The following is a 27923-nucleotide window of genomic DNA, read 5'->3' as shown; positions in this document are numbered from 1 at the left end:
TTTGTCCCCATATCCTTATGCCGTTTAGCCAAGAAAAGATCAGAAGAGCTTCACGTCAAAATTGTGCCATTCGCATTTAATAATCTCCAACATGTATATACCCATTTCTACATGAGAATGCATGAACATGTACATTGTAGGAATGTTTAAACAATCAGCTTGTACACAAAAGCTGTCTCAACCAATAATGGTTTGAGTTACAGAAAATAGCCACTTGGCAATTAAGATATTTCCAGCAAGAACTTTGTGCATACCACCACTTTCAACTAGAACAAAGAATGCTTTTTAGAACAGATTTCAAACATGATCATATCACTTAAAAGACCAAAGGAAAATCAGGTACAAAAATGTTAAGATTTAAACTCAGACATTATAGAGCCAATAATCAATTTTTCCTGGCTCATTCCATGTGAAAGGTGATGAAGGCAAGTAAGTGTTAGCTTTGCATATCTTTAAAGAGACAAGAATTCATGCAAATAGTGCAAAACAAATTACCATATGTTTGAGAATTTAATTATTTGTGTTACCATTTATGCTTTAACATAAATAGTTAATTAAGCTCCAACTCAGAAGCTGTGTTACTTAATCACAAATTAGATTATTTTAAGTCAACCTATTTTTAAAGGAAATGTAACTTAGTTACTCAGGCAGCATCCTTGTGAAACAGTTAAGATCTAATGCAGTATTAAGACACAGTATGAAACAATTAATTAAATCTCTCCCACCCACGTGGTCACCAACAAAATCAGTAAGATCGGGATGACTAAAAACTGCAATTTTGGGCTAAATAAACAATTACCTGTTTTGCCTCTTTTCAAAACCAACAACTTTCACAAATGCTTTAACAATGAGAAGTGGCCTACCAAATGACCCCCACAAAACATATTCCATCTGAGAAAATAACCTGCATAGTATCCTTCCAGTGATGCACTTCAATTGATAGAACACAATTGGAGAACTATTGCATGTACATTTAGTTTGCTTTGATAACTGCTAGATCTTGTGACAAAAGGAGGGAGACAGTGTTTTGCCCTCCTGCTGTTGGTCTTTATAGCAATCTGAGCTGAGACAACAAAACTGGTTGAAACATAGCTGATATCTAAAATAATTTGTTTCTTTAACCATCAACAACCAATACATCTAATACTGACTACTTTTAATGCTAATTTGATGGCTAAATAACAGGCACATTAAAACACAAAGAACCAGATGACTGGCTGACGTAGGCTCTGGCTACTGCTTCTTAAAGATAAATACATTTTCTAATAAATGTCTTGTGTGTTGCCTCATTTGCTTTCAAAGCAGAACACATTTTGTAACAAGTCTCTGCAATTATAATACTGGAGCAAAGTGAGAGACTCACATATACTGCATTTAAGTTCTCAGCAAAGGCAATTGCAAGCTGCCAAAAATGGCACAAGCAGAGTATAATATTACATTTACATTCTGAATATATATCCAAGATTTCTGCTCTGTACAGTGTTTCAAAATGTTACTGTAAAGAACATCAGGAAATCCTGGTACAGTTCTGTATTGTAACAGACAAAACCTCAAAAAAAATTCTATTGACCCACAAAATCTAAGCTCTGCATAATTAGTCATTCAAACATGGTAATTTTTAGAACCTCTGCTGTACACACTCCATTTGGGTTAAAAATTACTTGACTGGCTATCATTGCAATATAATTACAGTCAAAATCATTTGTGACAGTTTAGAACTTTCTGAACATTTGTTTAAAATTAGCAGTCTGGCAACAACCAACTGACAAGTATTAATACTGACATTTTAGCAAAACATTTTACTTCAAAATTAAATAGTGCCTTTCTAAAGCATGCCTTCATTGTACCATTCTCAATAATCTACATATCAACTTCAAAATGTGGTGTTGAGATCTATATCAGGATGGGTTTCTAAATAAAACTAAAACTTCAGTAGGATGCAAATGTAAAATTACTCAAATGCAAGAATATTACAACAAAACACATTCATGCATATGATTCCACTAAGAGGCATTTGGGATGACAGACAAAATTATATTGTCCCCTGGAGTTTCAAGTATAAAGCCACATGCCTGTGATAATTTCTACACAACATTTTAATGATTTATCAAATTGCATACTGAAAAATAAACAGAATGCATCACAAATATCACTGTGGTGTGCAATGTTTTGGGCTAGAACCAGTTATTGTCCCTTAGTTTTTGAACACCATCAGCACAATGACCAAATATGCATATATAAATACTGAAAACCAATCGCCATCTTAAAGATAACTATGCACAGGTTTTGCTGTACAGGGAACTTCAAAAGTTAGAAAGATATTTTAGGTAGGGAATGACATTTATACTGTTTACACATAATTATACATAGGTAAATTCAACATATGTTCTGCAAGTAAGGCATTCACAGTTGCTTGAATTACAGCACAGTACCTGCTGTAAATATCACAATCATTTAGATCATTAGATTTAAATTGAACTTAAAAAAAGTGAACAATTTAAGTTGGCTGTTTTAAACTTATTCCAACACTTCTTGGACAGGATCAGGATGTTTGTTAGCATACCCGCTTGTATGTATATATGTAAGCTTTACAGTTTGGACAAGTGTGCATCACATCCTTCAGATCATCTATCAAGCAGGGGATTAAGCAGCAGCCCAAGTCACATCTAGATTAAAACAAAAAAAAATCTTTTAAAAACTTTGCAGCCACATTTCTACAACCTTAACTTGTTACAGGTCAAATTCTGGTACCGTCAAAAGGTGATTGGAAAATACAGGGCAATCCCTGTATCCGTGGAATCATTTTCTGCGTTTCAGTTACCTGCAGCCCGAACATATAAAAGGGAATGTTCCAGAACCAGGAGGCTGCCAGGAAGGTAGTTTCCCATTTAAATGAATGGGTTTGCTCCTATCCACAGGATGTTCTGGAACTATCCCCGTGGGTACAGGGAGACTACTGCATTGCAAAGACACGTTATCTGTTGCACCAATAAAGCTCCCGCACTTGTTAGAACTGCAGACTAAAATGCCAAAGTTCAAAACAGATCCAGTTCCTTTTGTATTGTTTAATTACAAAATAAAATCACAGTGCCAAAACATACACAGAAATTTCTAGAAAACTCAGTCTGGCAACATCTGTGGATAGAAAGCAGAGTTAACATTTCAGTCCAGTGGGCCTTCTTCAGTACTGACTGTAGAGATAATAACATATGACAAAAAAATGCTAAAGATAGGGTGGGGAAGAGCCAGCATTGGGTGGAGATGGAGCATTGAGGGAAATGACAGCAACTGGGCGGACAAAGGAATAGGTAATGGTCAGCCTGGGAGAATAGGGGTCAGCTAGTTGGTGACAATGAGGTAGTTATGGTAGCAGCCCATGTGATGGCAAGGCCTAGTGTGCAGGGATTGGGAGAAGGACAAGGGAGAAGGTGCGCAGGTCCTAAAATCATTGAACTCAATCTTGAGTCCTGAAGATTACAAGGTCTCCAGGTGGAAAGCAAGATATTGTTCTTCCAGTTTGTGCTGAGCTTCACTGGAGCACTGCAGCAAGCCCGAGATAAAGATTTTGGCTTCACACCAAGTGTTTTATTCTGTGGCCATATTACAAATCAAAAAACACAATATCGTGTAGTGTATTTGTCTTTAAACAAATCATAAGATTTTAAAAGGAAGATAAGATCCCACAAAAACATATGTCAGTGAAACCTAATGTTCAAGAGTCTGGGCACCAGACGCTAATTTAACCAAAATATAGTCAGAGATGTACAGCATGGAAACAGACCCTTCGGTCCAACCTGTCCATGCCGACCAGATATCCCAACCCAATCTCGTCCCACCTGCCAGCACCTGGCCCATACCCTTCCAAACCCTTCCTATTCGTATACCCATCCAAATGCCTCTTAAATGCTGCAATTGTACCAGCCTCCACCACAACCTCTGGCAGCTCATTCCATATACGTACTACCCTCTGCATGAAAACATTGCCCCTTAGGTCTCATATCTTTCCCCTCTCACCCTAAACCTATGCCGTCTAGTTCTGGACTCCCTGACCACAGGGAAAACACTGTCTATTTATCTTATCCATGCCCCTCAACTTTGTAAACCTCTACAAAGGTCACCCCTCAGCCTCCGTGCTCCAGGAAAAACAGCCCCAGCCTATTAGGCCTCTCCCTGTAGCTCAAATCCTCCAACCCTGGCAACATCCTTGTAAACTTTTTGTGAACCCTTTCAAGTTTCACAACATCTTTCTGATAGGAAGGAGACCAGAATTGCACGCGATATTCCAACAGTGGCCTAACCAATGTCCTGTACAGCCGCAACAGGACTTCCCAACTCCTGCACTCAATACTCTGACCAATAAAGGAAAGCATACCAAACGCCTTCTTCACTATCCTATCTACCTGCGACTCGACTTTCAAGGAGCTATGAACCTGCACTCCAAGGTCTCTCTGTTCAGCAACACTCCCTAGGACCTAACCATTTAAAAGGTGTAGAAGTCCTGCTAAGATTTGCTTTCCCAAAATGCAGCACCTCCCATTTATCTGAAGTAAACTCCATCTGCCACTTCTCAGCCCATTGGCCCATCTGGTCCAGATCCTGTTGTAATCTGAGGTAACCCTCTTTGCTGTCCACTACACCTCCAATTTTGGTGTCATCTACAAACTTACTAACTGTACCCTTATGCTCGCATCCAAATCATTTATGTAAATGACAAAAAGTAGAGGGCCCAGCACCGATCCTTGTGGCACTCCACTGGTCACAGGCCTCCAGTCTAAAAAGCAACCCTCCACCACCACCCTCTGTCTTCTACCTTTGAGCCAGTTCTGTATCCAAATGACTAGTTCTCCCTATATTCCATGACATCTAACCTTGCTAATCAGTCTCCCATGGGGAACTTTGTCAAATGCCTTACTGATAGCATGTAAATGTAATTTGTGGAATCACTGTTGGTAAATGCAATTCAATTCAGGAGTCTACTGTGCTCCTTGTCGTTAAAAGGCAAATTTATTCAGTAACAAGAAAACTATTCATCCAAATTATAAAACATTACATAATTCAGTTTGATATAACTGAAACTCAAACTGAAATTAAAATTTTAGTTGTTTTTAACAAGTAGTAAAACATGAAAATATATTTTACATTCATCACATTACAACTGGGAGGTATGTAAATATTAAAAGATGTTTTTCTCAGGTTAAGCAACACTTAGCCATTTTCCTTCTACAAACTCATACTTATGTGCTTCTCCATTTTGAGTGAGAGAATCTGACCCAAACAATCGTTTCCATGTAATACCACAAACATTTATTAACAAGCTCCTGGGTGACAAGAGACTCATGGTGTTAGCAGTAACCATAAAATCAGAGTTTGCTTCAACAATCTGAGAATTTCCCTTTTTGTTTAGAAAAACCAGACACTCACACAAACAAGTTTGCGTTTATATTCCCTCATATTTGTGGCAAGGTCCCAATATTTTAATTCTAAAAACTGTACTAGCATTACAAATACTATTCTGAGCCATCTAGGATTTACACAATGTGCCGAGCGCAAACTTGTCCATCCAGGATAGTACTTGCTTCAGTCAGGCATCTATTTCCTTGAAAAATACATTCTCTGACTTCTCAAGGAAGTTATTCCACTCAATTTTCTTGCAGAGATTTAAAAACAAACTCAGGCTTCTTGTACAAGTGGGGAAAAAAAGACTTGTATCCTTTGGACCCCTGGGTCAACTCGATTTTTAAAAGCAATACTCTAAGTTTATTCAGCTACATTATTTTGTATTTTTCTAATTATCTTAAGCTTCATAGTTTGTTGAAATAACTTTTTTTGGGGAGTCCCTTTCAAATGCAGCAATTTTTCTATTAACTGGCACCTGCGGGACCAGGAGAGTGCCAGATGATCAATACTCCGGATAATCAAAAAGGTCCACATAACATGGATTTTTCAGGGTTTACTGCGGTTAAGACATCAACAAGCTTCCTAAAATCAATGTAAAAAAACACAGTAAGTAATAGAAATGTACTGCAAGGGACATGCACATCACCGTTACACATTAAATACCACAATATATGCTGTAAGTACATTGTTTTAATCGGCACTCAATTGACTGGCAAAAACTAAGTTTGTAGTAGTTTTTAATCTTCCAAATTGGTTAACACTTAACAGTGTTACTGATATGTAACCTGTACCTGCCCTCTATTTTAATGGTTTACAGAGTTAAGCAATTTATTTAAAGTTAAACAAAGATGGTGGTCTGAAATGGTGGAGAAGCTCAGTACAACTAGCAGCATCTGGAGAGAAAGAAACAGTTGATGTTTTGGGGCCATTGACAAAACATCACCGTCCCCAAAACATTAATGGTTTCTCTCTCTCCCTACAGATGCTGCCAGACCTGCTGAACTTCTCTAGCATTTAGGTATTACAATTTTTAAAAAAATATTTTAAAAGAATCATACTACATTAAATTTGACTTGGGAATAATAGACTCCTTTCATTTTACGTGTTTCCTTTTTTTTTCTATTTAAATGTGTAAAACTAATTCTCTGCCTAGTTATACAGTTGACCTAAATGCATTACCAAAGAGTGAACAAACCCAAAACAAGTCAAACTGGGTGAGAAGAATGACAATATTTCATTCTTCTTTTTCAGCTCTCTGCACATCCATGGTGATTATTTCTGATGCACTGTAAATTGCTAGGGTATTTTTTTTTTGTTTAAAAAAAATGGGTAGGACATGGAAGCAGAACCAGTCTGGAATGGGGATTGAACTCTGTGCCATTAATCTGATCCAACTCTCTAGTTGTCTAACAAGCCAAGGTGTGACTGAAACCTGCAGTTAGTTATCATTACCAATCTCCTAGGTCTAATTATTTTGTTTGAAGTTATATCTCTCACCTCTGAAGGCGGCTGGAATGGGTTCAGAAACGGAGTGACCTACTGAGCATCAATAAGCAATTTGCTACTAAGTAAGTGCCACCTGAGAGTACAGTTGCCAACCATTTCCATCACTTTGCTGATCAGCCAGAGCAAATTTAAAAAGGTCTGGATTGTGTGTACAGGACATAACTGAGCAATTGTCTACACTGCTGGTTAAGTGCCAGTGTTGTGGCTGTACTGGAGCAGTTTGGCTCGTGAAAAAGCTCGTTCTGGTGCCAAAATCTTCAGCACTGTTTCTTGATTAATTGAAATACCTAAGTACAGTGAAAAGCTTTGTTTACGAGCAGTACAAGCAGATCATAGTAAGCAAGGACATACAAACCAAAGAGTGAAAAATAAGATTAGACAGAGGCATACACGTTACATCGCACAAGGCACATGCTAGGTGAAATCAGTATAAGTTAGAGTCCATTCATCAGTCTAATAACAGCAGGGTAGAAGCTGTTCTTGAACCTACTGGTGCATGTGCTCAAGCTTCTGTATCTTCTGCCTGACCAGAGGGATTGTGAGAAAGAGTTGCCAGGGTGGGAGAGACCTTTGATGTTGGCAACCTTTCTGTGGTAATGGGCTGTGGTAAACGGAATCCATAGATGGAAGATTGGCTTCTGTGATGGTCTGGGCAGGAAGTCAAAGACTGAAAATTGGTTTAATGGAAAGAACCTCTGAAAAAGACTAGTTGCACTCCACAAGATACTGTTCTGTGATCAATTCACTGATCTACCAATAATTAGGATAAAGGTGTACTGCTAAAGTTTTCAGACAATACAAAAGTAGCTGGATTAGTAAGTCAAAGCAGAGGACCAAAAGATACACTGATATCTCAGAAGAGTGGGTCACAAGTTTACACGTGAAATTCAACTCATCTTAATTCAGAGTTCCAGTTTGTGTGCAATTCTTTATAACCAAAGAAACTGCAAGAAGTTTCCATAAGCTTTCATTTCTATCATTTTTCTGTGGTAGTTACTTACCCCACAAAACAGCAGAAGAGGCAGAACAAAGTATTCAATAAGCCGACTTCATAAGTGATCTTAGTTGTAATGGTCTGCTGGCAGTGAGGGCACATGGTCTGCACTGGTGCAGCTTGAAACATTTCCCCTTGCAGCACTGTCACTGTTGTTGCAGCACCCGGGGGGACTATAACAGTTGCTGTTTGTCCAGTCTGAGGTGCATAGTGTCCAGGAGGGGGAGGATAGTGACCCGGGGGTACATAATGGCCTGGTGGTGGGTAATGTCCAGCTGTTGGATAGTAACCTGTCCATGAAAAATGAGAAAAACAGAAAGATTAGTAACGTTATCAATAAAATGTTAAAGGCAGCTCAAATTTTTATTATCTTGCCTTGCAAAAATAAAAATTTTTAATTTTAAAGTTTAGATAATTTGGTGTAGGCTCACACTAAATCTCAAACTGAGTTCCTGTAGCTCTTTGAGCTTTTGTGTCACAATCCTATGTTATTATCTATGTACTAAGCATGAATTTGTGATTGAGGTACATCAGAAATGGCACTTTAAACTTGCATAAACTACAACTGTTTTTTTTAAAAAAGTGAACAAATGGACAAAACATTAAAATTCACATTTTGGTAACATTTGACATTCTATAATGTTCACTGATAGAAAAAACTAGGTCATTCTCATGCTGTTTCACTCATATGCTGCTGCTTATCATGATTAGAATATAGATGGATTGCCTATCAATTAATTTTCCACAATTACATCTGGTTCTAAATTTATGACTGGAACATAAAACCTAGATTGTACAGTACAGAACAGCAGCTTTATTCAGCAAAGGGTACCAGGAAGGTACATAATTCAACTTCTCTCATTTTAAAAATTATTTTGGATATCAAACTTCATGAAGGCTGTAATGTCTTGGGAAGCAGCACAGAAGAGATTTATTAGAACTGTTCCAGGGATGAAGGAATTTCATTTAAGGAGAGAAAATTAAGAGGAGATTCATGACAGGGATTTAAAATGAAGAAGGGTTTAGTTAAACGAAATAAGGAGAAATGATTTCCAACAGCTATCAGTTGGGAACTGGAAGACGTTAATTTGTGAAGAAACAGAGGCAACATAAGCAAAAAAAAAATTACCAAACATATTGCTTGGTTTTGAATGCACTAGCTACTGAGTGATGGATATAGATTCCACACTAGCTTTAAAAAAAAAGTAATAACTATTTGAAGGAAAGAAAGTTGCAAGGAAAAAGAATGAAGCATGGGACAAATTGGACTACTCTTCTGGTGCAGCAACTGGGATAAATAGCTGCATTCTGTGTTATACAATCCTATACTGAGTGTATAACAGTTAATCTTGGAGCAAACTGGAATATTTAGTATCAAAATTTCCTTAATCAAGACTAATCCAGTTCTACAGATTGGTCACCATCTCAACCTGGCTTGAGATTTTTTTGATTCAGTTTACATGGGAACTCTGCAACTTGCATCTGATTGGTTTGAGTACAATTCTACTACAACCGCAGCTGGAGTATTGCGTACTGTTTGGGGGCCCTTTATCTGAGATACACTCACAGTGGGGACAGTCTAGAGAAGATTTATTAGGCTGATATCAGGTATGGAGGGTCGGCCTTACAAGGAGACGTTGAACAGATTGGGCCGATACTTGTCGGAATTTAGAAGAATGCAAAGTTCCTGTATTAAAACAGGATCTGACACTGTAGATGCAGAAAGGTTATTTCCCCTTGTGGGAGAGTCTGGGATCAGAGTGCATAATCTCAGAATCAGAGGTCACATTTAGGACAGATGAAGAGAAATTACTTTTCTAAGATTTGGAGATGCCAGAGTGATGCTCCGAAAGCTAGTGTGTTTCCAATTAAATCTGTTGGACTATAACCTGGTGTCGTGTGATTTTTAACTTTACTTTTCTAAGGGTAGTGAATTTGTGGAATTCTTTACCGCAATGGTTGAGTTGTTAAATTCAAGGTCGAGATAGATTTTTTAATCAAAGTGAATCAAGGGTTCTGGGGATAAGACAGGAAAGTGGAGTTGATGGTTATTAGATCAATTTTTATCTCGTTGAATGGAGCAGCAGACTCAAAAGGGCTGAATAGTCTCCTTCCACTCCTATGTTCTACAATCTACGCACCAGAACCAATAAGCCAATGCTTTCTCCACTGCAAGAAGAAGAATGCAGGAGTTATATGTGGTTACTAATTTATTACTGAGAAGGCTGGATTTGAAGAGACACTGTAAATCACAGACAAATTTTAAAAATAGCATGGAAATGAGGCTCTTTTTGAAAGAAAACTTATTTAGCCCTATTAGCAAAAACAAACCCTGCAAGAAAGTGTCAGCTTCTGCACAGAAATAGTGCTTACGTTTCAATTTGGTAACCCTTCATCAGAATTCAGTTCTGCTTCTACTGATACTGCTAGGCCAGCTATTTTCAACATTTTCTGTTTTTAATTTTACATGTAGGCCAGCTATAGGAAGAGGCTGAATAGGTTGGGATGTCAGAGGCTGAGGGGGTGACTGTATAGAGGTTTATAAAAACATGAGGGGATTCGATAGTGTAAAATCAAGCCGGTCTTTTTCCAAGGGTAGGGGAGTCCAAAATTTTAAAGGTGAGAGGGGCAACATTTCCACACAGAGGGTGGTGCGTGAATGAGCTGCCAGAGGAAGTGGAGTAGGTTGGTACAATTACAACATTTAAAAAGGCATCTGGATGGATATATGAATAGGAAGGGTTTAGGGAGATATGGGCCAAGTGCTGGCAAATGGGACTAGGTTAATTTAGGATATATGGTCAGCATGGACGAGTTTGACCAAAAGGGTTGTTTCTGTTAGATTAGATTAGATTACTTAGTGCGGAAACAGGCCCTTCGGCCCAACAAGTCCACATCGACCCGCCAAAGCACAACCCATCCATGCTGTATATCTCTATGTCTCTATAACACAACATTGGATTCCACCAAACCAGTTGAATACAGGAAATACTTCTGATAAATTTTTAATTGAAAAGCAAACCTGAACCCTTCACACCTTAACTCTGAATATCTACATAATAACCAGTATTGTTTCATATTTATGAAGGTTAATTCAATCAGCTGTCTATCAGATTCACAAATTCAGCAATCACGCTAAAGTTTTTGATATTTAATTACCATGTGGTGGCATACCACCTTCTGCTGGTGTGTGGAGTGGTACAAATCCTGGTTGTGCCATTGGCTCATAAGGAGGTGGTCCACCATCTGGTGGGACAGAATACCCATGAGTTTGAGTAGTCGTGGGCGGCATATGCACTGAAGAAACAGGCAAAAATATTTCCACATTGTAACAAAAAATACAACTGAAAAATTATCGTGTGAATTATTATTTTGAGGTAACATTGGCTTATCTAAGAGATAATTGTTTATCCCTCCCGAGATGATTAAGTTCCAGATTAGATTAGATTACTTACACAGTGTGGAAACAGGCCCTTCGGTGCAGCAAGTCCACACCGACCCGCTGAAGTGCAACCCACCCAGACCCATTCCCCACATTTACCCTATCACCTAACACTATGGGAATTTAGCATGGCCAATTCACCTAACCGGCACATTTTTGGACTGTGGGAGGAGACCGGAGCAGCCGGAGGAAACCCACGCAGACACGGGGAGAATGTGCAAATTCCACTTAGACAATTGCCTGAGGCGGGAATTGAACCCCAGTCTCTGGCGCTGTGAGGCAGCACTGCTAACCACTGTGCGACCGAGCCGCCCCTGTCCAACTTTCTTTCTGTTTCACAGGTTCTACTTAAGAGTCATTAATAAAACAATCAGGCAAAACTGTTGCATTTGTGAATGATGCTCAATTGCCTATACCTTTGAAAGGATGACACTCAAAAATCAAGGTTAAACTGGGAGGTGCACACCTTGTAAAACAGTAACTCCTCCACTCTTCCCTCCTCAAAACACTTATTGATGCTGTTGTACACAACATGCAAAGTCAAACTATAGGATCAACATGCAGTTAACAGTCAGTCATTGTTCTGGTGAAACTGATAAAATCAAAATATTAAAAAGACAAAATAAATTCAATGGACTGTATCAAAACAGTACTTTTGATCCTTTAAAAATTAAACTTAGAAATCCAAAATCTTGATTTACAAGCTTCATTTACCAAAGAACATTTTCCTTAATTACATTCAATAAAGTTTCAAACATTGAATCACACCATGTAAATGACTTTCAGAATTGATGTATTGTGAAAACCAAATTGTTTTCCAGTGGTAGCTTTCTAGTTACTGGTTCTGCTTTTAATTCTTACTGTCTTTCACCTTTTGCAGTTGTCCACTCTTTTACATTGTGCTATAACACTTTACCAGCTCAAGATGCGAAGGACATCCTGGTGCAAAATGTCTTGTAAACACTAAATTTATATATGGATTATTATTCATCACATATTTAATATTAGTGATTTTTAAAGATGTAATTTAAATACAAAATGTGTTTGCAAGGTAAAGCAAGTTGCCATATCAAATTAGTTTTGTAATGGATTTCAAATTGCATTGTTAATATAACCTCATTTTCTGTTCGCTTTCAATATAAAAGTGATTTTTTAAGAAGTCCATAATAATTCAGATCACACAAAAGTTTTGAAGTCTTAAAAAATTTGATGCAAATATTTCCACTAATAATGTTCAGCATGGAGACAGATTTATTCTTCAGATATCTGCAAAGTCTAAAATCCAGCACCTTTAGGACAGAAATCATGCTGAATTGGGATCTTCCTCCATCCCAATCTTTCACTTTCAGCGTCACAAGTATGTATTTTGACTGCACAAAAAGCATTTTTTTATACAAGTACTTTATGTCAAAAGGTATTCTTACAGTAAAACACTGTCCCCTATTCTCTGCAACAGTTTTGTTTTGACTTTTTGATTTATCGCCACAACGGTGATTGAAGTACACACCTAATAACTGACAAACTGTCAGACGTTTCACCTATGCTCAATTCTTTTGTAAATTCTGGTCTTTGGACTGCCCAATTTTGGGCAATATGTTTGTAACTTCAGTAAGTATTTTACAAAATATTTTAGCCAAAATATTATTTGTACCTGTTGATGGTGTCTGTCCTGGTTTCTCTTCAAGTAATGGAGCAGAAGGTCCCCCAGGATATGGAGGTGGTGGTTCTTCCGACATTATTTCACCACTATCGATTTGAAAAAAAATCAAAGAGACCAAATCTTATAAACTCAATTAACAAGGCTCCTAAAACTTGTGTAAATAAGCAAGGCCTTTTCTACCAAAATCGTTCCATTGTGAGCACTCCTGCTAAATCTCCCCACAATACTTCTGCTCCAAGAACAACAATACCAGCTTCTCTGGTCTATTCAGGTGTCAGAATGCTCCGACAAAGGGTTCTGGATTTGAAACTTTGTTGCTCTGTCTACAAGATGTTGCCTGACCTGAGTTTCTTCAGCACTCTTTGTTTTATATTTCCAGCATCTGCATTTCTTTGTTTTATTGTAAGAAAATCAGAGGTTATTCGCTTTGGCAGCAAGAATAGAGGAGCTGAGTATTATTTAAGTAAAGGCTGCAGAAAGCTACAGAACAGGGGATTTGAGAGTTTTTAAATCCATGAACCATAAAAAGCAAGCAGTCAAGTTCAGCAGGTGATAGAAAAGACAAACTGAATGATTGTCTTTATTTCAAAAGGAAAGGGAAGAGGACTTGAAAAGAGAATATAGGGAGTTAGGTTGGAAGCTAGACGGCAGGACAAGCAGAGTTGTAATCTTAATGGCTACAGGTGCCATGTGCTAGGAATAGAGAGCAAGTGCAGATTATCACGTAGCAGCACAGCTGTGAGGGGGGGGGGGGGGGCTTCAAATATGTGGATCATTTGGACACCTTCTGGGGAAGGTGGAATCTGTACAAAAAGGATGGGTTACACCTGAACTGGAAGGCACCAATATCCTGGGCAGGAGGTTTGCGAGAGCTTTTCTGAGGGGCTTTAACCTAGATTGGCGGAGAGGGTGCTGGAAACCTAAGCTACAGATCAGTTGATAGAATATGTAGTGAACAGCCAGACACATCGTGCAGAGTCTGTGAGGAGGGATAGGCACTTGATAGGGCAAAGGTGCAGTAGGTGGGATGGGTTGAAGTGTGTCTACTTTAATGCAAGTGGTAGCAGGATTAAGGCTGACGAATTCAGAGCATAGATCAGTACTTGGAACTATGATGTTGTGGCCATTACCGAGACTTAGAAGCCAGAAATAAGAAAGGCGTAGTCACTTTATTCGGAGCTTTCTACAGAGCTGCCAATAGCAACAGAGACACGGAGAACCAGATTGGGAGGCAGATTTTGGAAAGGTGCGGAAGTAACAGGGCTGTTGTCATGGGTGACTTTAAATTCCCTAATAATGATCGGAACCTACATAGTTGAAATAGTTTGGATGGAGCAGTTTTTGTCAGGTGTGTCCAGGAAGGGTTCCTGACGCAATACGTCAAAGGCCATCTAAAAGGGGAAGCCATGTTGGATTTCGCGCTTGGCAACGAACCATACTAGGTATCAGATCTCCTAGGTGGGAGAGCATTTCTTGATAGTGATCACAACTCCGTAACCTTTATGATACTCCTGGAGGGGGAATGGAGCAGACAGTATGGGAAAACATTTAATTGGGGGAGGGGGAAATTAGTGCTAATGGACAGGATCTGCGGCATCTAAATTGGGAACAGATGTTCTCAGGGAAATGCAAGACTGAAATGTACAGGTTGTTTAGGAAGCACTTGCTGATAGTCCTGGACACATCTGTCCCACTGAGGCAAGGAAGGGATGTTAGGGTGAAGGAACCTTGGATGACAAGGGATGTGGAACATCTAGTCAAGAGGAAGAAGCAAGCTCAGGTTGAGGCTGCAAGGATGTTTACAAGATTACAAGGTAGGCAGGAAGGAATTGAAGAATGAACTTAGAAGAGCTAGAAAGGGGCATGAAAAAGCCTTGGAGGGTAAGATTAATGAAAACCCTAAGGCGTTCTACTCTTGTGTGAGGAACAAGAGGATGGCCGGAGTGAGGGTAGGGCTGATCAAGGATAGTGGAGGGAACTTGTGCCTGGAGTCAGAGGAAGAAGAAGCGGTTCTTTTGAATACTTTGCTTCAGTATTTACTACCAAGAGGGACGTTGACATTTGAGAGGACAGCGTGAAACAGGCTGAAACGCAAGAACAAGCTGATTTTAGGAAAGAGGACGTGCTGAAAAGTTTGAAAACAATAGGATAGATAAAGCCCCAGGGCCAGACGGGATACAAACTAGGTTCTACAGAAACAGGGGAAAAGTCTGTTGTGCCTTTGGCACTGTCCATGAAGTAGTGCAGATGACTGGAGGGTGGCAAATGTTACTCCCTTGTTCAGGAAAGTGAATAGGGTTATTCCTGGGAATTACAGACCAGTCAGTCTTATGTCAGCAATGGACAAAGTATTGGAGAGGATTCTGAGAGATACGATTTATGATTAGTTGGAAATCCATATAATTTGATCAGAGATAGTCAGCATGGCCTTGTGAGGGCAGGCAAGCCTCAAACCTTATTAAATTCTTAGAGGATGTGACAAAACATGTTGATGAAGGTGGAGCAATAGATATGGTGTACATGGATTCTAACAAGGTGTTTGACAAGATTCTCCATGGTAGGTTAATTCTAGAAAGTAAGGAGGCATGGGATACAGGGAAACCTGGCTGTCTGGATAGAGAATTGGCTGGCCCGTAGAAGACAGAGGGTGGTGGTAGTTGCAAAGTATTCAGCCTGGAGCTCGGTGACCAGTGATGTTCCGCATGGATCGGTTCAGGGAACTTGGCTCTTTGTGATTTATTTTATAAATGACTTGGATGAGGAAGTGGAAGGGTGGGTTAGTGAGTTTGCCGATGACATGAAGGCTGGTGGATAGTGTGGAGGGCTGCACATTGACAGGATGCAGAACTGGGCTGATAAATGACAGATGGAGTTCAATCTGGAAAAGTATGAAATGATTCATTTTGGAAGGTCGAACTTGAGTGCAGAATACAGGGTTAAAGGCAGGATTCTTGGCAGTGTAGAGGAACACTGGAATCTTGGGATCACAGATCCCTCGAAATTGCTAGCCAAGTTGATAGGGTTGTTAAGAAGTCGTATGGGGTGTTGGCTTTCATTAGCTGGGGAATTGAGTTTAAGATCTGCAAGGTTATGAGCCCTGGTTAGATCATACTTGGAATAGTTTGTTCAGTTCTGGTTGCCTCATTTTAGGAAATATGTGGAAGCTTTAGAAAGGGTGCAGACGTACCAGGATGCTGCCTGGACTGGAGGGCATGTCTTATGAAGAAAGGTGGAGGGAGCTAGGACTTTTCCCACTGAAGTGAAGAAAGATGAGAAGTGACTTGATAAAGGTGTATAAGATGTTGAGAGGCACAGTTAGAGTGGATAGCCAGATACTTTTTCCCAGGGCAGAAATGTCTATCACAGGGGACACAATTTTAAGTTAATTGGAGGAAGGTTTAGGGGAGGTGTCAGGAGTAGGCTCTTTACACAGAGTGGTGGGTGCGTGGAATGCACTGCCAGCAGTGGTAGAAGAGTCAGATACGTTAGGTACATTTAAGCGACTCTTGGATAGGCACATGGAAGTTTGTACAATGAACGGTATGTAGGTTAGTCTGATCTGGGCACAACATCGATGGCTAAAGAGCCTGTACTTAAAGTCTGGTTGAAGATTTGTAGCTCGGGTGTCCGTTGTTGTGGTTCTGTTCGCCGAGCTGGAAGTTTTTGCTGCAAACGTTTCGTTCCCTGGCTAGGGAACATCATCAGTGCTATTGGAGCCTCCTGTGAAGCGCTGCTTTGATGTTTCTTCCGGTATTTATAGTGGTTTGTTCTTGCCGCTTCTGGTTGTCAGTTTCAGCTGTAGTAGTTTGTATGTGGGGTCCAGGTCGATGTGTCTGTTGGTGGATGTTCTTGCCGCTTCCAGGTGTCAGTTTCAGCTGTAGTGGTTTGTATATGGGGTCCAGGTCCATGTGTCTGTTAATGGAGTTTCCTGAGTGTGCATTCTAGTGCTGCTAGGAAGTCTGCTGTGTTGGCATCCCTGTAGTTGTATTTGAGTCCCTTGGCCAGTATAGTTCTTTCCATGTCTGTGAGCTGTCGGTGGGAGAGGTTTTTAACCCAGGTGTGTGTTGTAGTGTCCTCCTGTTAACTCCATTAACAGACACATGGACCTGGACCCCATATACAAACCACTACAGCTGAAACTGACACCCGGAAGCGGCAAGAACATCCACGAACAGACACATCGACCTGGACCCCACATACAAACTACTACAGCTGAAACTGACAACCGGAAGCGGCAAGAACAAACCACTATAAATACCGGAAGAAACATCAAAGCAGCGCTTCACAGGAGGCTCCAATAGCACTGATGATGTTCCCTAGCCAGGGAACAAAACGTTTGCAGCAAAAACTTCCAGCTCGGTGAACAGAACCACAACAGAGCCTGTACTGTTCTATGTTCCAACGGAGTACAGAAATGGAGGCTGTGCTAAAACTATACAAGGCACTAAGACCTGAGCAGGAATACAGCCAACAGTTTTAGGCACCTTAATTTAGAAAAGATACAATCTCTACTGGCATTGGAGACAATCCAGAGAAGATTCACCAGGCTGATATGAGAAGTGGAGTAGGTGGGACCCATGCTTACTGGAATTAAGCACAATGAGAGGCAACCTTATTCAAGCATACAAGACTTGTACAGGACTTGACTGGGTATATGCAGAAAGGCTGCTTCCCTTGTAGACACTAAGAAAGTCTGGGAGTAGAGGACAATCTCAAAATAAGGGGTTGCAGATTTAACATCAAAATGAAAGTGAATTTCTTCTCTCAGAAGGTAATATATTTATGGAATTATTGTTTGCAGAAAATTGTCAAGGCTGGGCTGTGCATATTCAAGGCTGAGATAAACAGGTTTCTAATCAGCAAGGGAATGTTGGTGGGGTTATTGAGAAAAGGAAAACAAAAGTTGAAAATGAAATCAGCCATGATTTCATTGAACGGTGCAGCAGTTGGGCTGAATTACCTAATTAGCTCTCTCACTTTAAGAGCACAAAGTTCTCATCCTCATGCTCAAATCTTTCCATGTTTCTTGCTTTCTGGTTCTGTCTCAACAACAGACTCCGTACTCTCATCTGAGCTCCCTTTGTTCCATTATAGATGACTGGATTCACCTTCACCCAATAGACCTCAGATTAGAGCAATCCTTCAGTATTGACCTTTGTGAATTTGACTTGAATATATCATTTAAGTTCATATTTCAATCTCTTTTCACCCGATCTCCAACTTCTCCTCCACTGAGACTTTCTTCCTCTCAATCACTTCTAAGAGCACTTCAACTAGACTCTTCACACCCTCCAGCCTGACCATACTGCAGTCATCCACTACAGATCACTTCTTGACTGCACTGTCGCAAAGATTACAATATATTTAGACTTCCCTCTGAGAAATGTCATCTTTCTAGTACAATTCGCTATGTCTAGGTTTATAGCAAAAAAAATTATAAAGTACCTTTTATTATTCGCTATTAGTAATTTTGTCATGGTAGGAGGATAACATTAATCGTACTAATCAAACAGCAGAATACTGTGGATGCTAGAAATCGGAAATAGAAATAGGAAAATAATGGAAAAGATTTCAGTAGGTCAGGCAGCATCTACACAGAGGAATTGTTCCCAATGTCTTTCCTACTGTGACCACATTTCAAGGCTTGAAAATTATTGTTCAGGGAGAGAAATCCCAGGAGGGGGACTGACAGAAATTGATCATTACTGCTTTTGAACACATGACCTCTGAAATTTCAGTTCGCAATCACACTTGGGATCACAACACCCAAATTGGAGATGCTCTAGTGTAGACGGTGCAACAGAGAAACCTTTAGGTCTGTGGTCCTTCACATTACCACAGCTCAGATCTAAATTTGAGTTAATTTCAGCACTCTCTTATTTGGGATCATTATAGTTTATTTTACATAGATGGATACAAACATCCATAAGAGACATTAAAATGGTGAATAACACTATTGCTCAAATACAGGAATAAACCTTTTTAGAGGAGAGGGTGTGCATCACTGCTATTAGTTGCAGAAACAAAATAACTTGAGAAAAAAAACTGCATTTGTGAAACAATATCTGACAAAAATACCTGAAGTGAAGTGTGGAATGAAACCACGTAGGAATTACTAAATAATAGACATAAAATTTATTGTGAAGTCCCGTATCAATGACACAACAATGCTATCAAGTAGTGTAATCAACTACGTGACCAAGACAACACAGCAACCTCTGAAACGAACTGATAACTTGTTTAAACCTCAGTCAAAGTGCCTGAAGAGTATCACCTTCAGTAGTTACTGTGTTATCCATGCTGAGAATCACCTCAATTGAGGGATAATTTGTAGTCCCTGATAATCACTACCTGTAAGCATATAGAATACAGACTTCCTTTCTGCTATTAATGCAGAAAAAGCTCATTAGGTCACGTAAAATCAATTAAGTTTGCTAACCCCTCATCAGATTTTAATAGGTATGGGACAGAGTGGGTGGAAACAAACTGTTTCTCATTCCTGTGGAATTTATTTTCAAGGTCAGTGATCGAGGTTGAAACTATTGTCAATATTCAAGATTAGATTGATGGCTGAAGGAAAATGGGTTGAAAGAATTTAAATGAGGAACTGTTAGAACTACGTACTTGCAGAGAATTTGAGCTTTATATCTATTCGTTTTTACAAATTAACATTTTATGAAGATATGATGGGGTGGATGGGAGAGTTGGAAGAGAGAGACAGAGATAGACAGACAGGGAGGGGGAGGGGGAGGGGGAAAGAAGGAAAGAGGAAAACGTGTGGTCGAGAGAAAATTTGTTTGAGAAAATTTGTTTAAGAAAATTGTTCAGGGAATGGATGAGAAAATTACTTCATAGTTCTACAATCCTATTTAGCAGTATGAGCTGAATTCTGTTTCATGTTTTCTGCAGAGAATGTCACAAGATAGATATATGGCAGAAAAGCGCTGAAACACATTCCAATTCAAACATCTAGAAAAAACGTTTCTCTGCAAACTCCTTAAGCAATCATCTCAATATTTAGCTGCTTTTTCAATGAATTTAGCTTTTTAAGAAAACATTTCTTTCCCCAGAACACCATGCAAACATTTAGCAAATTGGAAATTTTATCAACGAAGGGCTTTTTTCTGCCTCTATCCTAAACTATATTATTCCTGCCAACAAACTATTTGAGTTTGTATGCATACACTGCCTTTCTGCCTTATACTTTGATTTCAGATCCTTTGACTAAGTTAATTTCTACAACATGCTCTACAAAACCTGTAAAACATCAACTAAACTTGTGTACCAGCTAGCTATCACTTTCTGCTTCTTTAATTTTGAAGAAATATGCATCCCTTCCAGTCATTCATGTTTTTCATCAATTTCTAAACCTGTCCATCAAAAACTCTGCAAAACCTAATTTTTAAATCACTCTAAAAACACTTCCAAATCCTGTTTTTCTTTATCCCCAAACCCCCACATAAGTATCTGCAGGCCTTTAACATAATCATGCTAAGTGCAAGGAATTAAATCTTAAATCACGTCTCAGTCATGAAGATTTGGTTATTCAGCTATTCAGAATCTCTACAACATGGAAGTGGGCCATTCGGCCCATTCAAGAGCACAACAACTCTCCGAAGAGCATCTCACCCAAACCCACCTTTTCCCATAACCAATCCACCTAATCTGCACATCCCTAGATATTATGGGCAATTTAACACAGCCAATCCACCCAATCTTTGGACTGTGGGAGGAAACTGGAGCACCTGGAGGAAACCTACACAGGCACTGGGAGAATGTGAAAACTTCACTTGACAGAGTGAAATTGAACCCAGGTCCCTGCCACTGTGGGGCAGCAGTGTTAACTAATGCCAACTGCGCCACCCCATGGGGATTTTTTAATTCTCAACAACTTTTGGTTCCATATTATGAAAAGCCACTTAGTATTTTAATAGTTGTTGAAGCAAATTGTAATAATTGAGGTATGGTATGTATAGGACTTTGTAACAAAAAAAAAATGCAGCACAGTAAACTTTCTTATTATCACTTTTAAAGAAGGTCAACCTGCTCCTACGCCTCCAGGTCGAGTGGGGCTTGAATTTGGATTGCAGGTAGGGACATTTTCACAGCACTATAAGACCCCACAAAATAATTATTATAACTATTAGACCACAGGGATACTTCTATACAAACTGTCCATGTAACAATGTTCAGGTGGTTAATTAGTATGCATCAACACATTTGCTTTCCATGGTCATGTATATGTAGTTACCTCATACAGCAAATTGTTTTTACATTGGTTCGTTTGAGCTTTTCTTCCTAGTACGTTTAATTATTTTAAAAAGTTGCAAATGGAACAGATCTATTGAAAGCGTGACTTCTGCCACAAAACAATTCTAAGTGTAGTGCTAACATACATTAATATTTGCATCGACAAAATCCAAGCTAATTTATATTGCCAAGGATGATTTAAACGTCCAAATATTACACACAGACACGTTTAATAAAACTTGTCTGAATATATTTGCAAGGAGAAAGTGAGGACTGCAGATGCTGGAGACCAGAGCTTAAAAATGTGTTGCTGGAAAAGCGCAGCAGGTCAGGCAGCATCAAAGGAGCAGGAGAATCGACATTTTGGGCATAAGCCCTTCCTCATTCCTGAAGAAGGGCTAATGCCCGAAACGTCGATTCTCCTGCTCCTTTGATGCTGCCTGACCTGCTGCGCTTTTCCAGCAACAAATTTTTAAGCTCTGAATATATTTGCAAACTACTACTGCATCAAACATCAATTCCAGCAACTTTACTGTTTTAGTTCCAAAATCTAGATTCTGAACAGGCATTCCGAAGAGTCCGTTTCTGTGCTGTACATTTCGGACTCTATTCACAGCTTTCGTGTACAACATGTACCATTGTGCTGAAGAAAGTATACGTCTTCCAAATATTACACCGAGGGATGGCTGCATTTTCCCACTCACCCACCATTTGCCCCCTCTCCAAAAACAAGCAGCTGAAGTCGGTAAGAAAACAACTTGCTTTCACAGGTCTGTCATAATTATGGGCATTTTTATCCAATCGGACAGTTCTTTTTCGAGAATGTGCAATTTTATATAACACTAGTAAATGCATGGGAAACATCACTACCTGAAAACTTTCCTGCAAACTTCCCTCCAAACTACTACACGATGGTGTGTTGAAATTAAAATTGCTGTTTCTTTATCACTGGATCAAGATCCAAGGAGTTCCATTCCTGACAGCACTGAGTGCATCTAAATCAAGTGAACTGCTGTGATTCAAGAGAGCAGCTCACTACCACCTTCTCAAGGGCAATTAAGGATGAACGAATAAATTCCTGAAACGCATTTTCTTTTAGTTGATTTGAGTCACAGGTTTGGAATTATCCAAAGTGGCTTTCTAACTTGCGTCATTGCATCGCATAATAATTACATCGTGCTGGGGTAAGGAACTGGTTGTTCAATCTGGTGGATGGGATAACAAACACAATCTTGATGCCAGTAAGGACAAGGTAAGTGTTTGTGTAATTGTGCATATACTGGCAAAGAGGCAATTGATTTACAGAGCAGGAGGCCATTCATGGTTTGCTGTAGACAATCCAGTCAGTCCACTATCCCTACTCTCTCCCTGAAAGTTTATTTCTTTTGAAATGGCCATCCAATTTCCTTAGATCATCTCAACTTCCACCATCCTTATGGACAGTGGTTTCAGGTTATTTGCACTCACTGCTGAAGAAATCACTTCCTCACAACCTCCATGCATACCTTGTTCATATTTTTAAGATTTTGTTCAAAGTCCTTACAACACCAGCTAATGCAAAGTTTTCTTTGTTTATAGGATCTAAGCCTATTCTCATCTGGTACACCTACATCAAATCTTCATTCTCCTTTACGAGACAGAGTAAGCCTATCTTCACCAATCTAACCTCGCAACTAAATTTCCACACCTCTGGAATCCCCTCACATTCTCTCTAACGTGTTACAGCAGAACTGAATGCAATACTATTTGTTGGCTAACCAAAGGTTTTTGTATTCAAGTTCCCTACTTGTGTCATTTTGGGCTACATATGCTTTGCTAACCACTCTCTCCGTACATCCTGTCAAAGATTTATGTATAGTTTGGCCCCTCTACCTCAAACAGACTTTAGAACTGGGCCACTGAGTTCACATTGCCGCTCCATATCCCTTCTGCAAAAAGCAATAAACCCAGCAATTCCTTTGGCAAAGACAGTCTTCTCACCAAGAGCCTAACATGCCATACTAAAGGTGATAGGATTACTCCCTCAAACTTTATGCAACAAAGAATCTTGACAAGGAAGAAGCTCTCATGGTCATTCCTGACATGACCCTGCAGGAGTTGGACAGCAAGCCTACCATTGTAGAACGCAGCATTACCATGTATTCCACAATCTAATTCTTAATAATGGAGTCTAAAATCTTACCAGTGACCAAGATCAGGCTGGTGACTGGTGTCTTGCCAATGGTAAAGCCCAAGGAAAGATGGCATTCCACCCAAGACTATCGGAAGTGGAAAATCAATATGGCCACGACACAGAGCTTTTGTCTTTCTGTTGAAACAAAAGGTCTGTGCTTCAGGATATTCATGGTACAAACATTGTCACCTTGACTGTGTGGAGTTTGCACGTTCTTCCCGTGTCTGCGTGGGTTTCCTCCGGGTGCTCCGGTTTCCTCCCACAGTCCAAAGATGTGCAGGTCAGGTGAATTGGCCATGCTAAATTGTCCGTAGTGTTAGGTAAGGGGTATATGTAGGGGTATGGGTGGGTTGCGCTTCGGCGGGTCGGTGTGGACTTGTTGGGCCGAAGGGCCTGTTTCCACACTGTAAGTAATCTAATTTAAGTTGGAGTGGGGGAGAGGTAGAAATTACAGACATTAACAATTACCAAGGTATCTACTTCCAAATACCTTCCCAAAAAAAAACTTAACTAGTGCCTAACGTTTTGCACACCCTGGCGACACGTAGAGTTTCAGTGCAGTTTCAGAGCTGGTAAAGCAACTGCAAATATGATTTTCTCACTTTGCCAGTGACAGGAAACTCCCATGAATAGAGCAGGCAACACCAACGCCTCTGACCTATTAATGGAGTCAGCCACCTCTACCTGTACAGAAAACAAAAATCCTCCTACGCACCATTATCTTCTTACATACAAACGTGCATAGCTTCAGTTGAGTTATGATGAAGCAACAGATGCTTTCAAGATTAGCAACAAGATAGAGCATGACTGTATTCTTTATTTCAATTAATTCATGGGTTTTGGGCTTCGCAAATTTGGCAAACATTTATTCACAATCCCTAGATTCCTTGAGAAGGTGGTGGTGAGCTGCCTTCTTAAATTGCTGAAGCTCTGGCACATTCTCTCTTGGGCATATTATTCACCATGTTGCTATTGTACATTTTCAACAACTCAAATGAAAGCATATCTTTGCATACCAGAGCTAATGGCAAGATAGGCAGCATCCAAGGAGCAGGAGAATCGACGTTTCGGGCATGAGCCCTTCTTGCCCAAAACGTCGAATTTCCTGTTCCTTGGATGCTGCTTGACCTGCTGCGCTTTTCCAATAACACATTTTCAGCTCTGATCGCCAGCATCTGCAGTCCTCACTTTCTCCCCTAATGGCAAGATATTCAACCTGACAATTTAAGACCCCAGTTTAAGGGAGGCAGAAGGAAATTACAGGATATTTAGCCTGATCTTGGTTCTGTTAAGATCTTAGACTCCATTATTAAGAATTAGATTGCAGAATACTTGGAAACGTGTGGCAAAAATCAGGCTGAGTCAGCACTGCTTTGTCAAGGGGGTATTCATGTGTGACATCTGTTAGAATTCTTTGAGCAATTTACAAGTAAGTTAGACAAAGGAGAGCCAGTGAATGTGATCTATTTGGATTTCCAGTAGGCCTTTGACAAGGTGCCATTCAAGGCTGCTAAATAAGAAGAGCCCATGGTGTTAGGGGCAAAGTACAGCACGGATAGAGGACTGTCTGACTGGCAGAAGGCAATGATGACAGGAGTCTTTTTTGGCATGACAGCCAATGACGAGTGGTGTGCCAGTGGTCAGTGGTGGGACCACAAATATACATGTTAAACATTAATGATCCAGATAAAAGAATTGATGGCAAAGTTTGCAGATGACAAAGGTAGACAGAGGGGCAGGTCACGTTGAGACTGCAGAAGGAACAGGACAGGTTACAAGACAGGGTAAAGAAGTAGCAGATAGAATATAATACAGGAAAGTAAAATGTTACACACTTTTATGGGAAGAATAGAAGAGTAGACTATATTCTAAAGGGAAAAGGCTTTAGAAACGCAAGGTGATATGGCAGTCTTAATTCAGGATTCTCATAAGGTTGACATGCAGGCTCAGTTGGCAGTTAGGAAAGCAAATGCAATGTTAGCTTTCAAGAGGTTTAGAATACAAGACTAGAGATGTACTGCTCCTGGAATATTGCATGACATACTGTGATTTTCCAACACCATGCTTTTGACCAGAATTATCAAGGCTACAAATGTCATGTCAATATTGTGGACCAGCAGTAAATTAACCATAAATACAAAGCTCATGTTCTTAATACTGTCCTTTATAGCAGCAAAGGCAAAGAGGACTCTCACAAGGAAGAAAAGGCACTGAACGGTTGCCTTCCTCACAGCCTCAGACTAATATTGGACATCCGTTGACAAGAGTGTGCCAACTATAGAAGCACAGATGCATGCAGGGATCCCCAAGCTTGTCTTTGTTTCAGTACTGACTCAGGTGACTGAATCATCACTTCTTCCTGCACCTTTCTAATTTCCATGCAAATGTGCTCATCTATCCATCTCATTATGTATTACTTGAACAGACTACAGGGTCATTACAGAGAGATGACTGGTGGTGATTCAACCCGAGGGTCCCCACACCTCTGGCAAGGGGACAGGCTAAGAAAGAGAGTACCTCATGGTAACCTCAGCCACTGCGGGAAATGAACCAATGCAGAGCTAACCATCTTCCTTAAGTTGGATGTCTGTAGCATGCCCTCAGAAGAGCAACTGTACTTTTTTTTGTTTTTTCCAATATATTCTGTCCAGTGCAATAGCATCCCTATCTATTATACCCTGTCTTGCACTTTTCAGATAGTGGAGAGACACTAGGAGATTTCAGCACAGCAAGTTTTCCTCAGACTTATTGATGAATATTTTATTCATTTATTTATTTTAATTGCACTGAACAAATTGGTTGCTGCATTTACCTGAATATTGAGTATTTAGTGACTGTTAGTCAAAATTAATTGTGATTTTGGAATAAGGGAATTCAGGGAATGCAGAAAAGTGCTGATTTTAACTAATCACTGATTATAACCTTGATACACCCCATTGTTTTTTTTGAAAGTATTTAACACTAAAATCTATTAGGATAACCCTCTCACTTTAGTTTAGCTTCCTAAAAAGACAGTTTTAATCAAACAAAATCAGACACCAAAATCATACAAAGGAGATTGACTCTAAGGAGTGTCTTTCAAAAAGGAGGTAGGGCTGTATAGTGAGGTTAATCAACTGCGTGCTTCTCAACTAAAAACAAATACCAATCAATGAGCAATTAAAAACTTTCAAAAAAGGATGTGCAAGAAATTTAGTCATATCTCATGGTGGAAGGATGAGACAGTTATCATAGATGGGGGTGGGGGGGTGCTTAAATTGCATTAAAAATTTGAAGCTGAAAGATAATTTGATCCTCTGAAGTATCCGGTATCCAGTGTATAAAACAACTTAGTGAATCAAAATAGATAATTGCTTATACCATAAATCTTTTACAACCTTTAAAAATAAAACTTCTTATAAACATAAAAAGGACAACCATACAAATTAGGTTTTTAAAACAAAACCTGAGTCCCATGAAATGCAGCTACTTTAAAACCAAACAAAACCTTCAAATTCAACTGCAATGTTCACAAAAAAAAACTATTTCCCACACAGGATACTGCAATTCGACATGTGCAGGTACCTCCAAATTTTACAATCGTGTGAACATCCTCATCTGAAAATGGCAGGTAAAGAAGTCAGTCAGTCACCCGAGGTTAGATGGGAGGTTTAAAAAAAGCTATCCTGAGATTCTAAATTGGCTAGAAACAGATATCGTGAATATCAATCCACGGTACCCACAAACAAATTCAGTCCCAGCAAAATGAAGAACTGTGCCAAGTTAAAGGGATAATGCCCTCTTGAGAAGTACCGGGCAGACTTTTAAGAAACATTTGCAAATGACCAATTTTGCATTACTGTGGTATCAACCTTACATTACATTACATCCAACATGTGAAATATTCTAAAGTGGAGAATTTGGCCAGAGGTGCTTTTTCGCTCGGCTCAGGATTCGTTTCTTAAACATTTCACCGTTCCTCCAGCATGCAATCCGATCATCCAGCAAGAGCCTTGAACAACTAAATGCAGCTACACTGCTGCTGATAAAGGAAAGCCGGTTAAAGTCACTGGAAGACGGGGATTATTCACCTCCTGCTCCCTTTGCCTTACCCCCTTGGTCTCATTTGGCAGGAGGAGGAAGAGGCCGGAGCCGCGGGGGCCTCTGGGGGTTGTAGTCCAAGGGACCCCGCCGCATCCGCAATAAGTAACGGATGAAGCCGGGGCTGGAAGACTACAACTCCCAGAGGGCACTGCGAGCAAAACAATCACAACAGCCTCCAGCTCCTCGGCAAGGCGGCGGAGAGCCGCTCACTTCGGCTTAACGGTTCATTTCCTTTTAGAATTACGCCCGGGATCTGAACGAAAAGCAAACGACATCCTTTCCCCCCCCGATCACTCCGTCCTCGGAAGCCACACGCAGTTGTTACAAGACCGTGAATTGGCCACCTGTGCGGGCGAGGCTGCCTCCACCGGTCGGACCTCGAGCCGCTCTCTCCTGCCCTCAGCGTCCGAGCTCTGAG

The 27923-nt window shown here is 40.0% G+C and overlaps 1 protein-coding gene across 3 annotated transcripts; it reads right to left on the bottom strand.

Annotated features, from left to right (window-relative positions):
- Positions 1-49: 49 nt before the first annotated feature.
- cdip1 (cell death-inducing p53 target 1) lies at positions 50-27923 on the bottom strand. Of its 3 annotated transcripts, none has more exons than XM_060840902.1 (5): positions 27850-27923; positions 12991-13085; positions 11057-11194; positions 7905-8187; positions 50-2666 (listed from the first exon to the last, which is right to left on the bottom strand). In XM_060840902.1, the coding sequence occupies exons 2-5, from the start codon at positions 13073-13075 to the stop codon at positions 2555-2557; spliced, it is 618 nt and encodes a 205-aa protein (XP_060696885.1). In that variant the 5' UTR covers positions 13076-13085; positions 27850-27923; the 3' UTR covers positions 50-2554. The 3 variants fall into 3 exon arrangements, with proteins under 3 accessions (XP_060696885.1, XP_060696884.1, XP_060696886.1); XM_060840901.1 differs by lacking the exon at positions 27850-27923 and adding an exon at positions 27493-27635; XM_060840903.1 differs by lacking the exon at positions 27850-27923 and adding an exon at positions 27493-27635 and having other exon boundaries at positions 11057-11143.

This window comes from Hemiscyllium ocellatum, chromosome 20, assembly GCF_020745735.1.
Source record: "Hemiscyllium ocellatum isolate sHemOce1 chromosome 20, sHemOce1.pat.X.cur, whole genome shotgun sequence".
Taxonomy (NCBI): domain Eukaryota; kingdom Metazoa; phylum Chordata; class Chondrichthyes; order Orectolobiformes; family Hemiscylliidae; genus Hemiscyllium; species Hemiscyllium ocellatum.
Note: the sequence above shows the minus strand (reverse complement) of the source record. Positions and strands in the feature narration are given on the sequence as shown.

Bases quoted from the DNA above. Each gene is read 5' to 3' on its own strand.
- cdip1 (XM_060840902.1), bottom strand. From the start codon at position 13,075: ATGTCGGAAGAACCACCACCTCCATATCCTGGGGGACCTTCTGCTCCA. The intron at 8,188-11,056 runs GTAATTAAATAT...TTTCATGGACAG, and splicing joins AGGTGGTATGCCACCACATG to GTTACTATCCAACAGCTGGA. The intron at 2,667-7,904 runs GTAAGTAACTAC...GTTTTAATCTAG, and splicing joins CTCTTCTGCTGTTTTGTGGG to ATGTGACTTGGGCTGCTGCT.